Source organism: Pyrus communis, chromosome 12 (assembly GCF_041283825.1).
Source record: "Pyrus communis isolate YQ-2024b chromosome 12, ASM4128382v1, whole genome shotgun sequence".
Lineage (NCBI taxonomy): Eukaryota > Viridiplantae > Streptophyta > Magnoliopsida > Rosales > Rosaceae > Pyrus > Pyrus communis.
This window is the reverse complement of record NC_142576.1, coordinates 1395380-1410310: the sequence shown is the minus strand read 5'-3', so window position 1 is coordinate 1410310 and position 14931 is coordinate 1395380. Positions and strand designations below refer to the sequence as shown.

General features: G+C 37.0%; 2 protein-coding genes and 2 long non-coding RNA genes across 5 annotated transcripts; 1 reads left to right on the top strand and 3 right to left on the bottom strand.

Annotated features, from left to right (window-relative positions):
• Nucleotides 1-1134: 1134 nt before the first annotated feature.
• LOC137744160 (uncharacterized) lies at nucleotides 1135-3374 on the bottom strand. The gene is made up of 2 exons (XR_011069596.2): nucleotides 3138-3374; nucleotides 1135-1328 (listed from the first exon to the last, which is right to left on the bottom strand). It is a non-coding gene; the product is annotated as an uncharacterized LOC137744160 (long non-coding RNA).
• Nucleotides 3375-6443: 3069 nt separating this feature from the next.
• On the bottom strand, nucleotides 6444-8408 carry LOC137744185 (uncharacterized). Of its 2 annotated transcripts, XR_011069600.2 has the most exons (3): nucleotides 8140-8408; nucleotides 7215-7292; nucleotides 6444-6726 (listed from the first exon to the last, which is right to left on the bottom strand). It is a non-coding gene; the product is annotated as an uncharacterized LOC137744185 (long non-coding RNA). The 2 variants fall into 2 exon arrangements; XR_015954077.1 differs by lacking the exon at nucleotides 6444-6726 and having other exon boundaries at nucleotides 7123-7292.
• A 2173-nt stretch (nucleotides 8409-10581) lies between these two features.
• LOC137744211 (putative WRKY transcription factor 74) lies at nucleotides 10582-12090 on the top strand. Its single transcript, XM_068484074.2, has 3 exons — nucleotides 10582-11479; nucleotides 11611-11736; nucleotides 11819-12090. Exons 1-3 carry the CDS (start codon nucleotides 10794-10796, stop codon nucleotides 11946-11948), a joined length of 942 nt encoding a protein of 313 aa, XP_068340175.2. The 5' UTR covers nucleotides 10582-10793; the 3' UTR covers nucleotides 11949-12090.
• An 83-nt stretch (nucleotides 12091-12173) lies between these two features.
• Nucleotides 12174-14023, bottom strand: LOC137744212 (small ribosomal subunit protein uS19x). Its single transcript, XM_068484075.2, has 4 exons — nucleotides 13811-14023; nucleotides 13530-13678; nucleotides 13323-13380; nucleotides 12174-12616 (listed from the first exon to the last, which is right to left on the bottom strand). Exons 1-4 carry the CDS (start codon nucleotides 13811-13813, stop codon nucleotides 12368-12370), a joined length of 459 nt encoding a protein of 152 aa, XP_068340176.1. The 5' UTR covers nucleotides 13814-14023; the 3' UTR covers nucleotides 12174-12367.
• Nucleotides 14024-14931: the final 908 nt, after the last annotated feature.

Here is a 14931-nt window from a genome sequence, read left to right as displayed (position 1 = left end):
AGCACGTGACCATCTTGATATCCCTCCGGACATCAGAATCGGGGCGTGTCATACTTTCTCGAGAAACAAACAAAGATTTCTGAGTTTCATACATTGTGAGCCTGATTATATTTTCTAAACCCTAAACCCCAATCCAAAAAACTAGAATGTAGCATAAAAAGATGGAAATTTTACAAACGGCAGAGCTGGCCACTGATCTAACACCAATACTACCCCAACGTCGTTGTAGATCCGTTTCGCTATTTGGCTGCAACGTCTTGCATCGATCCTGTAGAAAAAAAAATTTGGAAAATATGTCAAGGCTGTGAATTTGATGCGCATGCTTGTGCTTGCTTGCTATAGCTCAAGCTGATGTTGATGACTCTCACCATCGCAAATATGCATTCCAAACTTAAATCCGCAAGTAGTTACGTGTCTTAGTTGTGTAAACTATTTGTGATTGTTTTGCTCGGCTTTGTTGATACATCGCGCTACGCCGAAGGCTTTGCGAATTCTTGTTGTGAGACCTACTCGAAGATTAAAATTAATCTTATGAATTAAATGGGTATAATTTGGCTGCAACGTCTTACATGAATGCTTCAGATAATAGATTGGAAAGCATGCCATAATTCGCAGTAGCATTAGTTGCAAATAAACGTACTTCGCAAGCTATTTGATTGAATTCCTACTTTGATTGCAGGTATAACATCAGAAAAATGAGACATAACATAGTTCTTTCATGATTTTACTTAACTCCCCGTGTATTTAAGGGGAGGAAGATAAATGTCTTGTAGAAAATAGAAACAAAAACACTTGAATCAGCACAAAGTTAGCAATTCTAAGTTTAAAATGACGATTTTGGATCTGTTGCCACGGTTTTATAGTTTTAGTAACGACTCTTTGACTTTTAGTGACCATTTTATATTTAAAAAACCGGAAAATGTCTTTTACGACGATATAAATTGTCACTAGTTGTGGCAAAAGAATGTTTTTGCGGCGGTCAAAAAGATCGCCGCTAAAAGTCCAGCAGAAATTAAAATCTTCCTTCCCCCCCGGCTTTGTTAAATATTTTGTTGTTTGGACCAAACTATTGAGGTGGTGGTTGTCGTCCAATAACCTAACTTTAGGTGCCTTTTTGAAGGCTACATCTAAGGCTACAATATTAAGCCTTACTGGTCATTTGGCTTCCAAATTAGTTATCGTACTTTCAAAGTTTTATTGCAACCATTTTAAACGAAATTGCATTACGATGACTTGATCGATCCAAATCATTCGAAATGCACTGCTATGCCTGGACGATTGGGACTCAATAAACTGGACATTGATCTGCGACGGTGACGCGTTGAAACCTGCAAATTCACCCAAGTTCCATCAAGGATCTCTACAAAGCAAACCGAAACTCACAAATCAACTTCTAATAACAGCTTCTCCTTTTCCCAATCTACCTAAAAAATACGTGAACAAATATCTTCACCAAAAAAAACATATATTCTCATTTTCCCAAACCACGTAAAAGAAAATATCTTCGCCAAAAAAAAAAAAACTACGTAAAGAATACAAGGACATTGAGAAAATATGTAAACAAATTCCAGGACATTAGGAAAATCACTGCAAAAACCAACAAAATGAAAATCGAACAAAGACGTATATCATAAAACATCTCCGATCAAAACCAATTAGAATTTATTTTCAGTTTTGCATTCTCAAAGGACTAGGGTTCCAAACCCAGAAAAGCATGTAACCAGTTTCCAACTAACTCCACAGAAAGTAGACCAGGTCAAGATCTAAGACTCGGTTCAGAGAATCGATACAGAACTTAGTAGACTATACTCCCCAGAAAGCAAACTACACGAGGAGAAAAAAAAAAAAAAAAAAAGGGGTACTGCGGAAAAAAAAACCAAACTACAACAAATAAGAAACAGAAACTAAATCCTTAACTCCCAAATAAACATAATTAAGCAAGAGAATATTGCACAAATACAAGGAATTTAAATGCACAAATAGCAGGAAACGGAAATGACATGAGTCAGTTGTAACTCACCTACTCTGATTCACACAAAGTGGGAGTCTAGGACAGATGAGCACCCGAGGGTACCAGAACACAAAGTGAATAGAGCCCCAAAAGCTATAAACAAGACATGGCAAACCATATTCGACTGATTTCCTTACTATGCTAAATACAACCAAACAGAATGAAGAAATACGCACTTGCAAACAATGAGATGCAAATTCGGAGTCTTGGACTCAAAATTTACGTTTAAGTCCTGAATAAAAAATGGGTGAAATGAAGCTCTTTTGCCTCATAAGAACCAACCAAAAACAGAGAAAAAGCCTCTGGAATGTAAAGGCTTAACCATCTGCAGGACTTAAAACAGACGCCAAACACAGGTCACCAGGACACTGCAAAAATTCATGTTTTTCTAGTTGCAAATACGAGTGCTTGTGTTATTTTATGATATACTTTTTCTACAGCACTCACGCATGCTGATACATTGATGCAAAAATCTTTCGCCTCAGACTAGTGACACAGAACCGAGCGGAATGGCGTTCTAGGATTCATATAGCCGAGCCCACTTAGTGAGAAAAGGCTTTGTTGTTGTTGTTGTAGACTAGTGAACTAAAGAAACCATATACACGCAAAATTCATGAAAATCGAACAAAAAAAAGACAAATGAATGAGATATCAGTCCAAATTATTCGAGAAGGAATAACTTGTTGGTTTCATCAAACACTTTAAAACTCCAGGACAAGTGAATAATTTCGTGTAGTACTTTCGGACAAATTTGAAACCGGTGATCCACCCTAGTGGATTCGAACCCTCCTCTCTACCCATAGTTTAGAATGTAGTGCAGATTATCCCATCATTTGTAACCCAAAAAAAAATTTATGACCCTCCCTTGTTGTATCCTACTATATTTCGGAGCAAAAACACAGATAAATTCCATTAAATCATCTAATTAGCCATTCATCTAATTCTTATGAATAATCCCCATCCAGCACGAACTGACTTCCAAGAAATACATACAAATGCATTTGCAATCAATCCAAATTGAATTTAATTAGCCATTTGTTTAACTAAACTGAATTAAATAACCAAATAATATAGCAATCCAAATGTCACAAAATATGCTAATAAGGATTACGTTTCAGGGTTTTACCAGGACTTTTCCGGGCGATTGAGGAAGTATTTAATCGCTTCCACGCCACGAATCGTTGTAATCCATGCGAAAAAGGGTCGTCGTTGTTTTGATGTCTCTGAAACGGTCCGGCCACGATCGCAGGGAACGTTGCACGTCGTCCTTTTGGTCGTCAAAGTTCTGGTGTGGAGAGGAAAAGGAAGGAGAAGGAGAAGTCGGGTTTTCTTGTGGCCCGACGGACGACGGTATTCCCTTATGAGCCCATTTCACGTTTACACTTTGCACTTCGGCCCACTATTCTAAATCACTTTCATTTTCTTTTTAATTTTTTTTCTTTTTCTTTTATAGTAAAACCTTTATATAGTCACGGTTACTTAGTTAAAACATATTATTTTTGACTTGGTAGTGGAGCATAGAATTTTCAAGATTAAAAAATAAACAAAATAAAAGAGGGGTCAAAAAAAAAATTGACCAAAAAGTATTGACTAGAAAAGTAATGGAATCGTTATTAGCACTTAAAATATTTGATTGTGCACTTCAAAATTTCTATATTTCGATATGTGAGTGACTGATGTCAAGTTGTGTGTGCTTTAGTTAAACAAGAAGTGGAAGGAGATAATCCTAAGAATGACAGTAAGAAAATACTAAATTTTCATTCCAAAAAGCTATAAACATGTTTGAGAAGCTAAACCATCAACTTTAAAAAAATAAAGCATTATCCAAGATAACTTAGAGAAATATTTTAGTTCATCTTAAACTTTTATTTGTGATTTCAAATATTTTTGTACTTCTTGACAATTATTAACATGTAGAGACACGTTTCCTTAAAACAGGACCTCGAAAAATTATAACTTATTACAGTGTAAAGTTTATTTCTATATGTAACTGGCTCAAATTGGGACCATAATTTTTTATGACCATAAGGAGGTTATTGCTTTATAAATAATATTATTGATAGGTTTTATTGTATTTTGATACAAGCTATGTAGTAAGAGAGTGAAAAACGATTTCAAGTCCTCAAAATGAAGATGGAAATGGCGGAGCTACGTAGGAACTTGGGTGATCTCGACTAAAAACAGTGACGGAGCTATGCAGAACGGTGGTCTCGAGCCCCTTGTGGGTTGAATAACTAGTATTAGGGTCTAGTGATACTCTTCTTTTATTAGTTAGAGGTCTAAAATTAGCTCACATGGATGATGATAACGTATTATATTTATGTTGAGTTTGATACTTAGTGAATGGCTCATTGTGTGGCCTAACCCAATTCCTCATCAATCTCCTTAGAATATAATTTCCTCACTGTGTCGCCTAGACAAATATTCTAGACTCACTGGACTCGGTACTAATTTCGTTCCATATAAGAGCTGATCTAACCAGATAGCCGCCCATAATGTCTCTCCAATGGATGAAAGGATGAGAAGGATCTCGAAAAGGGACTGTCCTTTCCCTTTTAAAGCTCATATAGTGGAGACTGGAGAGAGATATTTCACAGAGGCTTACACATCATGCATATATAAAACCCTTTATTATTTCAAGGATAATACAAAGGGAAATCCACAAAGTCTGCCTAGTCTTTTCTAATTTGAACGGAGCATATTAACAACACGAAGATGACCACCACAGCATGTAATATATGTAGATACATATACATACATACATACATACATACATATATATATATATATATATCAGTGTTTTAAAATACTTGCCTCGGGGCCCTCCTAGGTGGCCTCAGAGGCTGGACGGGTGACTTGTTGCCTCTGTTTTGTGGGAGTAGGCGAAAAACTAGCCTAACTTCGTCGGGGTGAGCATTCGATTGGGCGTCAATTTTGTATAAAAGTTGCGGAATTATGAAAAATATTTGGTTCAAATCTAGGTTTTGTTTTCAGTTGCAGAGCATTTTGAAGAAGATGAAGAAGACGTGAATTTATTGGCTTTTTTTTCTCTTTTTTTTTTTCACTTTACTAACCGCTGTTACAACATATTCTTTTAGTATATTCTTTCTTTTTAAGTTTTTTTAAGTTTTTTTAATTATATTATTTGATAGGTATTAAAAAAACTAAAAGATAAGCAGAAAGATAATGTTTAATATACCTAAAAAATCTCAAAAGACATGTATACATTTTATCGTTATATATATAATTATATATCAAAAAAGTTAGGTTATGTGAGGCTTCACCACAAGCTTGAAGGCTTTTGCCTAAGCAGAGCTATCCATGAAACGCCTCGCTTACGCTTTCGTTTTTTAATACATTGACACAGACATACATACATATATATATATGGAATAAAAGGAGAAAAGGTAGAGGTTATATATGATACATGAGCTAATTTGTTATTTCAACTATCTTACAAGACAGAGACTTGATTAAGCGGCTACAGTTAAAAGGAGAGTGGTGAGGAGAAGAAATTCGGCGAGGGTGTGGCTGCGGTCGGTTTCACGTTGAACCCCTTGATTCTTTTCAATATCTTCTTCTTCAGCATCCCAAAAGAAATGAGCATACGAAGCCAGGACATAACTGCAAAATGAGAGGACTTGATTCACTAGTTTTAACAATAATTAATCAACCACTAATAAGAAAATGCATGACCAAGAAACTACAGATACCAAGATCTCCTGGAAATATTTCATTACAAGTCAAAACATCTAACAACTAACTGATTACTTCTTCCATGTATAGGTCTACCACTCAAACACGAAGCACATGCATGGTTCTCGGTGGTGTTTTCATCAAGAAATATCTATCTATTAAGTTGCCAGGGATCCCACCAGCGGCCGCCGCCATGATTGCCTAAGACTGGAGCTGGAAGGGCTCGAACAACCGAAAACAGAAAGATCACCGCTGATCATTCGCAGTGTGTACATAATTTGGCTGCAACGCCTTGCATGCATGCTTCAGATAATAGATTGGAAAATATGTCATAATTCCCAGTAGCATTAGTTGCAAATAAACATATTTGACACACTATTTCGTTACTTTCTATTACGATTGCAAATATAACATCAGGAAAAAGAGGCATAAATACTTCTTTCATGGTTTTACTAAATTTCCTGTAGAATTTAAGGGGAAGAAGATAAATGTCTAGCAGAAAACAGAAGGAAAAACACTTGAATCGGCAAAAAGTTGGCAACTCCAAGTTTAAAATGACGACTTTCATCTATTGCTGCGGTTTGTTAGTTTTACCGACGACTTTCTGACCTTTCTTGACCATTTTAATATCTTGAAAATGTAAAATTCCTTTTACGACGACAAAAATTGTCGCTGGTCGTCGGTAAATCTGTTTTTTGAGGCGATTAATAAAGTCGCCGCTAAAAGTCCATCAAAATTAAAATTTCCCTTCCTTCCCCGCTTAGGTAACATTTTTGTTGTTTGGACCGAACCATTCAGGTGATGGTTCTCGTCCAATAACCTAATTTTAGGAAACTCATTGACGGTAAGGCTACAATATTAAGCCATACTGGTGATTTAGCTTCTACAGTTATCGTATACTAGTTTTACTACAACCATTTTAAACGAAATTGTGTTACGATAACTTGATCGATTCAGATGATGCAAAACAGGATACGTTGATCTGGACATTGATCTGCGACGGTGATACTTCGTGAAGCCTGCAAATTCACCCATCCAAAGTTCCATTAAGCATATCTCCAATTTAAACCTAAACTCACATCAACTTTTACAAAAACAAAATAACAGCTTTTCCTTTCCGAAACTAACACTTAATCGGAAAGAAACTACGTAAAAAATTTCCAGGACATTACTATTTCCGATCAAAACCTGTTGGAATTTATTTTCCGGTTAGCATTTTCAAAGGACCAGGGTTCCAAACCCAGATAAGCATGTAACCAGTTCCCAACTAGATCCACAGGACGTAAACTATACCCGCGCGAAGGAAGGGGGTGGGGGAGTTACTGCATAACTTCTCCAACGACAGCCAAAATAAAACTTAGGAACAAAAATTCAAGCCATAACTCACGAATAAACAAAAAAATATTGCAAACAAATTTTGAGAAAAGAAGTTATCGTATAAATACTAGCGATAAAACTTACACATAGCAGGAACATAATAGACCAGAGCCAATTGTAACTCACTTACTCTGTTTCACACAAAGCACTAGGGAGTCTGGGATACAAGAACATCAGAGGGCACCAAAATACCAAAGTGAATAGGCACCTGCAAACAATGAGATTGCAAACTCAGACGAAAATGGACGTTTAAGTTCTAAATAAAACACGGGTGACATGAAGCTCATTTGCCAACACAGGTCGCCAGGACATTGTAGAATTCATGTTTTGCTAGTTGCAAATACCAGTGCTTGTGTCATTTTATGATGTACTTCTTTAACAGCATTCGCGCTGATACATTGATACGAAATAATTCGCCTCAGATCGACTAGTGAACAAAAGAAACCATATAGACGCGAAAACATGTAAATCCAATAACAAAGTAAATGAGATACCAACCTTCAAACTATTCGATAAAACGCTTTGAAACTCCATTAACATGTGAATATTTTCGTGTACTACTTATCAACGAAATTGAAGAATTATGAGGTATCAAAACTTCAATTTCCCAATACTACATAGGGACCAACATTTCAGTTCCTAGTATTTCAGTTCTAATTTGTTACACGACGGGACCATCTGGGTCCCTGAATGGATCCGCCTCTCCCTACAGCAACTCAATACTATGGTAATGGTAAAGTAGTATTCTTTTTCGCTCGTAAGTTGTAGTTATTATTTTCTAATCTCTTAAAAAAAGAGTTTGATAGTAATTTATTTTTTCGACAAAAGCAAAAAACAGTACACAGATAAATTCCATTAAATTATTATTTGCTTCTGATATATATCCCTATCCAACATGAACTGACTTCCAAGAAATACGTACAGTTGCATTCGCAATCAATTCAAACTGAATTTAATTAGCCATGTGTTTAACAAAATTGAATTAAATTCCCAATAATTAAGCAATCCAAATTTCACAAAACATTGCCAATAAGGATTACCGTTTAGGGTTTTACCAGGATTTTCCCATGTGATTAACGAAAGATTAAATCGCTTCTACGCCGTGAATCGTTGTAATCCATGCGATCAAGCTTCGTCGTTGTTTTGATTCCTCTGAACCGGTTCGGCCACGATCGCAGGGGTTCCGTTGCGCGTCGTCGTTTTGGTCGCGGGGGAAAAGAATGAGAAGGAGAAGACGGGTTTCCTTGTCGCCCGACGGACGATGGTATCCGCCATGAGCCCATTTCATGTTTACACTTTTGACTCACATTTTTTTTTTGAAATATTTTTGCTCAGCACGGGTGGTGATGAAATTTATCATCCTATTTATTACTGTTAAATAAATTTAAATATTGCGATCAGTCTAATGCATAGACATAAATCTTAAAATTTAAACTCATACAATGGGCTCATCACCTTATTTATCACTGTAAGATGATTTTAAATATCGTAATCTGTGTACTGGATAGACATAAATTTCAAATTTTAAACTTGTTCTACGGGCTCAACACCCTATTTGTCATGATTTTAAATATCGCAATTTGTGTAGTGTATAGATAAAAATCTCAAAATTTAAACTCATTCAATGATGATAAAAGTGGTGAGCATTACTACTTAAAAATGGTGAACAAAAATGCACTTTTTTTTTAATAAAATCGATATTCTACCCTAATGTATACTAAAAAAAGAGGACTGTTTGAATTCAAGACGCACTAGACCCATTATTCCATGTCAATTTTTTTTATACTAGCGATAGGAAGAGAGAGAAAATCGAATTCAGGTCCTTAAATGCAAATGCAAAATAACAAAACTATGTTGGAACCGGTGTGGTCCTAGCTAAGAACAGTTGTGGTGCCATGTTGGAATTAAGCTAGTTTCATTAATGACGAATTCGATACCAATTTATTTTCACATCCCTTTAGCGTATGGGCAGCTCAATTATTGCTTATTTGCCCCATTAATCATATTTTATTTTATAATTTATACATGCAACTTTTGATTATACCCCACTAATACAAGATTATAAACTTGCTTTTCAATTTGAAAGACTTCCTACGAGAATTATTATAAATAAATTAACCCATCATATCAGAGATTAGTGCAAGATGACCTAATTCTATCTCTGCTAATGTCATTTCAAAATCATCTACTATATATCCACCAAAAAATTCCAAAAGGTGTGTGACTTTTGGATCACCAATAATTTACTAGGCCAGTTTTCATTTGCCTAACACCTACATTATGCATTTCACTTGTCCATTTGATTAACAACTACTATTTTACTAAGGGAGATATTTTTCAGTATGTCGAGAGCACGCCCCAGTATACCAACTATTATATTGAGGATTCCAAGTGAAAGAAACTCATTAACTATGCAATTAATCAATGGTAGTGCTATCCACACACATGTTTTACCTCCTACACGCTTCTTGTTAATTTCTGTCTTTTGATACTTTTCATTTCATTCAATCCGACAACAAAAAATTGAGAGGTGTATGTGTGTGTGAAAGGTAAAAAAAAAAAAGTGTAAATAGCACCACCACTAATCAATTAATCAATTTACTAGATCTTACTTGAACAATAACCACAAGTTGATCACAAGATCATTACCTAACCCTATTGAATTTCCAACATTTGCCACTACCTTAAGCACTAAACTGTCACCTCAAATTTTATCAATTAGATAACTGAAAAATGCGTTGGTCTGACAAAACTTAGTTGTTGAAATAATCACTTTTCATAATTTTGTTGATATGCTGTTAATATTTGATCAATAATGTCTTCAAATTTGTCCCCAAAAAAATGTCCTCAAAATATGATATCCTTGTAAATTTCTCATTTCAATTCATTGAAAATTAGTTAAAACTTGAAAAAAAAAAACGTGGCAAAAAAAAGGCCAAAGACTACAAGGAGAAATTCTTTGGATCGATTGGTGGTGTTACTTTCACATGTGCAAATGGATAGAGAAAAGCTTGTGTAAGGGCATTCTAATTATGTCGACTCATTTGTGGGAAGTTATCTGGTTTGACTTAAATTTCATTATAATTTCATTTACTGTGAGAGTTGCTTTCGTCAGACATTCTTATCGAAGTTTCGTCTCCTACAGTGATCCCGACCAAATAACTTGAGTCTTCTTAGTGTAGAGAGATTTTCTCTTGCAACCCGATCAATTAATGATTCTCGCGCGTTTAAAACGTGAATTACCCGTCTAATAAAAACTTTGTCACGTAATGAAATAGTTGCAAGACATAATCATGTAAGCGAGTACGGCAGCCAAACGATGAAGGGTCCTATGCACCACATTGTCGCAAAATGAATCATATGCCGCCACGTCTATCGACGTCGCTGCATGCCTTACAGTCTGTAACGGCTATGGTAGATAGTGCAGCAAGCTAGACAGATCAGATAGGGCATCTGTACTCGCTCAATAAAGCATGGATAGCAGTACTCGGTACTGTACTTTTGGTAAATTTTCTAAGCCACAGTAAACCCAAAACTGTAAAAACTCGAGGTCATGTACAGGTCGTCTGATAATTATTTCGTTTTTAGTTGGAAAGCTTCCTCCGAAAACTAAAACCCCCAACCTTTTCTCTTTCTTGGGTACTTCTCAATCTGGTTTTGGCAAGGTTTTTAGAATTTAGAGGGAGAGAGAGAGAGAGAGAGAGAGAGAATGGAGGAGGTTGAGGCAGCTAACAAAGCAGCAGTTGAGAGCTGCCACAGAGTTCTGAATCTCTTGTGGCAACCAAAACCATGTAAGCTTTTGCAGGCGGAGACTGAGGTGGCAGTGTTCAAGTTCAAGAGAGTTCTCTCTCTCCTCAGCCATGGAAGAGGAAGAGTGAGAAAGTTGAAGAAAAACTTAAATCCACTACCTCTCCCTCACAATATCTTCTTAGATGCCCCTAATTATTCAGATACTTCACCAAAACCCCTCCAGTTCTCCCCTCCTACTTTCCCTAAAACCCCTCACAAAGAAAAAGTTTTTCTTGGAAGCCCAGTTCCCAAAACAAAAACTTTGCAACAGCACCAGGAAGAGAGAACAAAATTACAGTTTCACCCCCAGCGGGTGAAATATAGGGATGAAATGGTGTTCTCTGGGAGAAACAGTGGCATCAACCTTGCATTTGATAGGTCTAGCTCTAGTTCCAAAACCTCCACGACGTCGGCCAGATCGTTCATGTCATGTTTGAGCATAGGCGGCTGTGCCGCCACCACCGGCAGAGATTCCTTTCGGTTAATAGGTGGTGTGCCTTGGGTTTCCGGTCAGATTTCCCAGCAGCAAGGGAGGTGCATTGATGTGGTGGAAAATGGGAGTGCGGAATGTGGCAGCAGTGGCAAATGCCACTTTCCAAATAAGAGGCGAGTTTTGATTATGAGATATTCTACTTTAAATTAATCTAAATTGCAAGTTAAGGATTATAACTCGAGTGCACTCACGTTTACAGGTCTACACTATTTGATTAGTAAGATTAATGTTGTTTTGCTAACAGGAAACTGAAGGAGAAAAGATCTTTTAAGGTCCCTGCCATTAGTGACAAGATTTCAGACATTCCATCCGACGAGTATTCGTGGAGGAAGTACGGGCAGAAGCCGATCAAGGGCTCCTCGTATCCGAGGTAACGGTTCTACTTTTGCTACCCAGACAAGCTGTAGTTTTTATGGTGGTTTCCAATCTGACCATGATGGGTATTGATGTAGGGGATACTACCAATGCAGCAGCATTAGAGGCTGTCCTGCGAGGAAACATGTGCAGAGATGCCTTGAAGACCCTGCAATGCTCGTAGTCACCTACCAAGGCGAGCATAAGCATTCACAATCCGCCCAGTGAGGCAGTGACGTGGAATACCGCCATACATCCCATTGCAGGAAAGTTCTAGCCGTGGAGAGCATCCTTACAGGACGAACATAGGCTGACAAGTATTTCATGTGAAATGTAGTAACTTGGAGTTTATGAAAAGCACTATTTTTAACGTTCACTTCTTTTGAAGCCTCCGTACGGAAACAAAAATTCTACTACGACATGAACCCGGATAGTCATCATGAAACACATTCGTTCAGAAACTAATAAACTTGATTGAAAGAAAAACTTTATCCGATAAGATCCTACAAGCCGGTCTACTTTGTCATTGTTTACAAAATGATAAAACATTCAAAAGATATCCATGACGGGAAATCCAAATCCAAACTTAATAAAATCCGCTCAACATCAGAGTAAGGAAGGAACAAGTGATCGAGGAGGTAGAAACTTCACTTAAGGGGAATGAACCTGGAAGAGTGAGTAGCACCAATACCGGGCCTTCCGTGCTTGACAGGCTTGTAACTTATGGAGAACTCAGCAAGATAATGACTGATCATCTCAGGCTTAATCTCAACCTGATTGAAGGTCTTGCCATTGTACACACCAATGATGCTACCAATCATTTCAGGTACAATGATCATGTTCCTGAGGTGAGTTCTAACTGGCTCCGGCTTCTCACCAGGTGGGGCCTCCCTTTTCTATTCCAAAAAAACAACAAAAACCAACAATAAATACAAATACACAATCACAATTATAAGCACATTTTATCCGAAAACTTTATACAAACAAAGATAAACTTGGTCTTAACAAGTTACTAGAATCACACGAACATAACAGAAGTCCAAACACAGAATACTAAGCGAAACCATTTGTTGTAGCATGAAATACTAAGGCGCAAATACAAGAATCTCACACTGGTAAGACATATTCAACTCTAAAATTTGAGAAACTGCACTGCATCAGAAGCTTGGTCTTAAATGAAACATGGCAAGGCAATAGAGTTGGAACAAATGTTTGTAAAAGAAAAGTTATAATGTTGCAGATTGTGCAATATGTACAATAACATGATTCACATAAATTAAGGATTCTAATGAAGGTACCGATGTCGATGAACAAACAAACAAAAACAAGTTCATCTACTCCGCGCTCATATGAAACAAGTTCATCTACTCCAAGATAAAATGAATTTCAATTCCGTTCATTTCTAGTTTAGTTCTATACGAACTTTTCAATCATCACAATAAAGTACTAGAAATTCATAAGCTGAGAATTAAGACAACTAATTGATCACAAATTTAAACCCGTAATTCGAAACACCAAACAGTTACTGAATAATCCAAATAATGTCTGCCAAATTAAGCGAAAAATAACCGAAACAGAGGCCGAAAAGATAAGAAATTTTACCGCTTTGCGCAGCTTCTTGATCAAAGCCATTGGCTTTCTCTTCAAACCTCTCTGGAACCTGAACCCAATTCATCACCACCAAAACAGAATATCATTCAGCATAACCAAAACCAATTGCAAAGGCTTATAGGTATCAATAGATACATATATACATACAAGTACAGGTATTTATACGTATTTATATACAAAAGGTGAATCCGTGTGTACCTTCTGCGAGCCCTAGCAGGAAAGAGCTTAACAAGCTCATCAGTCGACATGTCGAGAAGCGCATCCAAATCGACGCCTCTGAAGCTGAACTTCTTGAACGTCCTCTTCTTCGGTACTCCTGCCGCCGCAACATCAGCCTCCACATCCGCCTAATCAACAAAAAACCACCGCGAGCAGTCAGATTGATTCCCGCAAAAATCGTACAAAAAAGTTAGAAAATTGGAAGTAAATAAAAGGGTTGATTGGGAAATGCAATGTTAGAGAAAGAGGTCTGAGCTCACCATGTTTGCCGAAGACGAAGAGAAACCCTAATTCGCAGGGCGGTCGGCGACTGGTGGAGTTGCAGAGGAAGTGGGGAGATTAGGGTTTTTATGGTTGGGTATATAAAGGTCTCCGATTTAATGGATTATTTGGTGGAGCTTCGGAGGAGTTGGGTCCGCCCCGAATATCTATTTGAAAGTGTACTCGTATGGAGTCCGTTCTGGTCCTCCCTCGGGCTTGCCTATCAAGTTTGGGCCTATTCGTTTGGTTTGCTTCTCATTAAGCCATTCCCAACCGACTTGGTCAAATAGTTATAGAGTTAAAAATAGCCCGTTTGATATAAAAATCGTCTCCAATCGAGGGTTAGACCAAATAGCTTGTGGTCCCCACCTAGCAAAAAATGGGAAAACCAACCAAAGGGATGGTCAAGAGCAGCCAGCCCACTAGCCATGTAGCCCAGCCTTCCAATGCCAGAATGTCAAGCTTGACATTTTGCCAGCCCTACAACTCAGCCCATTTGAATGTCAATGGCTACCTGACGTCATGTTGTTGTAAGGTTGAATTATATATATATATTTTTTGACGAATTTAAAAAAAAAAAATTCTAATTTTTTTCCTATAAATACCTAAGTCATTCCTATACCATTTCTCATATACTTTTCACCATTCCAAACTATCTTACCTCATTTTATTTTAATTCTTCAAATTCTATTCTCTTACCTATTCCAATAATCTTTCCTTTAATTTTTTCAATAATTTTCAAATTGTCACATCTGCAATGAAAGGAAGGGCTTGGACCCGAAAAAAAGATGAAGCTCTTTGCAGGGCTTATAGATGAGTCTCAAAAGATAGTGTCAAGGGTAGTTCTCAAACAAGTGAAGGTAAGATGTGTGTGAATTATACCCTAATATCCAACCAATTTATTAACATTGGAAGCGGAAGATAAGAAACGTCACGTAAATAAGAATCTTATCTAAAATTTTCATAACCAATTATATCTCGACACATGGCGTGCGAAATCCTATACGAAAAATTATTAAGATTACAAAAAGATAAGAAATCTTGAGAGTTACTGACTTTAGTGACACGTGTCACTCGAAATTCTATTCAAAAAATTATTGAGATTACATAAAGATAAGAA

Coding starts and splice junctions, on each gene's coding strand:
- LOC137744211 (XM_068484074.2), top strand. CDS start 10,794: ATGGAGGAGGTTGAGGCAGCTAACAAAGCAGCAGTTGAGAGCTGCCAC. Junction 11,480..11,610: donor TGCCACTTTCCAAATAAGAG/GCGAGTTTTGAT, acceptor TTTTGCTAACAG/GAAACTGAAGGAGAAAAGAT. Junction 11,737..11,818: donor AAGGGCTCCTCGTATCCGAG/GTAACGGTTCTA, acceptor GTATTGATGTAG/GGGATACTACCAATGCAGCA.
- LOC137744212 (XM_068484075.2), bottom strand. Junction 13,381..13,529: donor CCTGCTAGGGCTCGCAGAAG/GTACACACGGAT, acceptor AATTGGGTTCAG/GTTCCAGAGAGGTTTGAAGA. Junction 12,617..13,322: donor TCAAGAAGCTGCGCAAAGCG/GTAAAATTTCTT, acceptor TTTTTGGAATAG/AAAAGGGAGGCCCCACCTGG.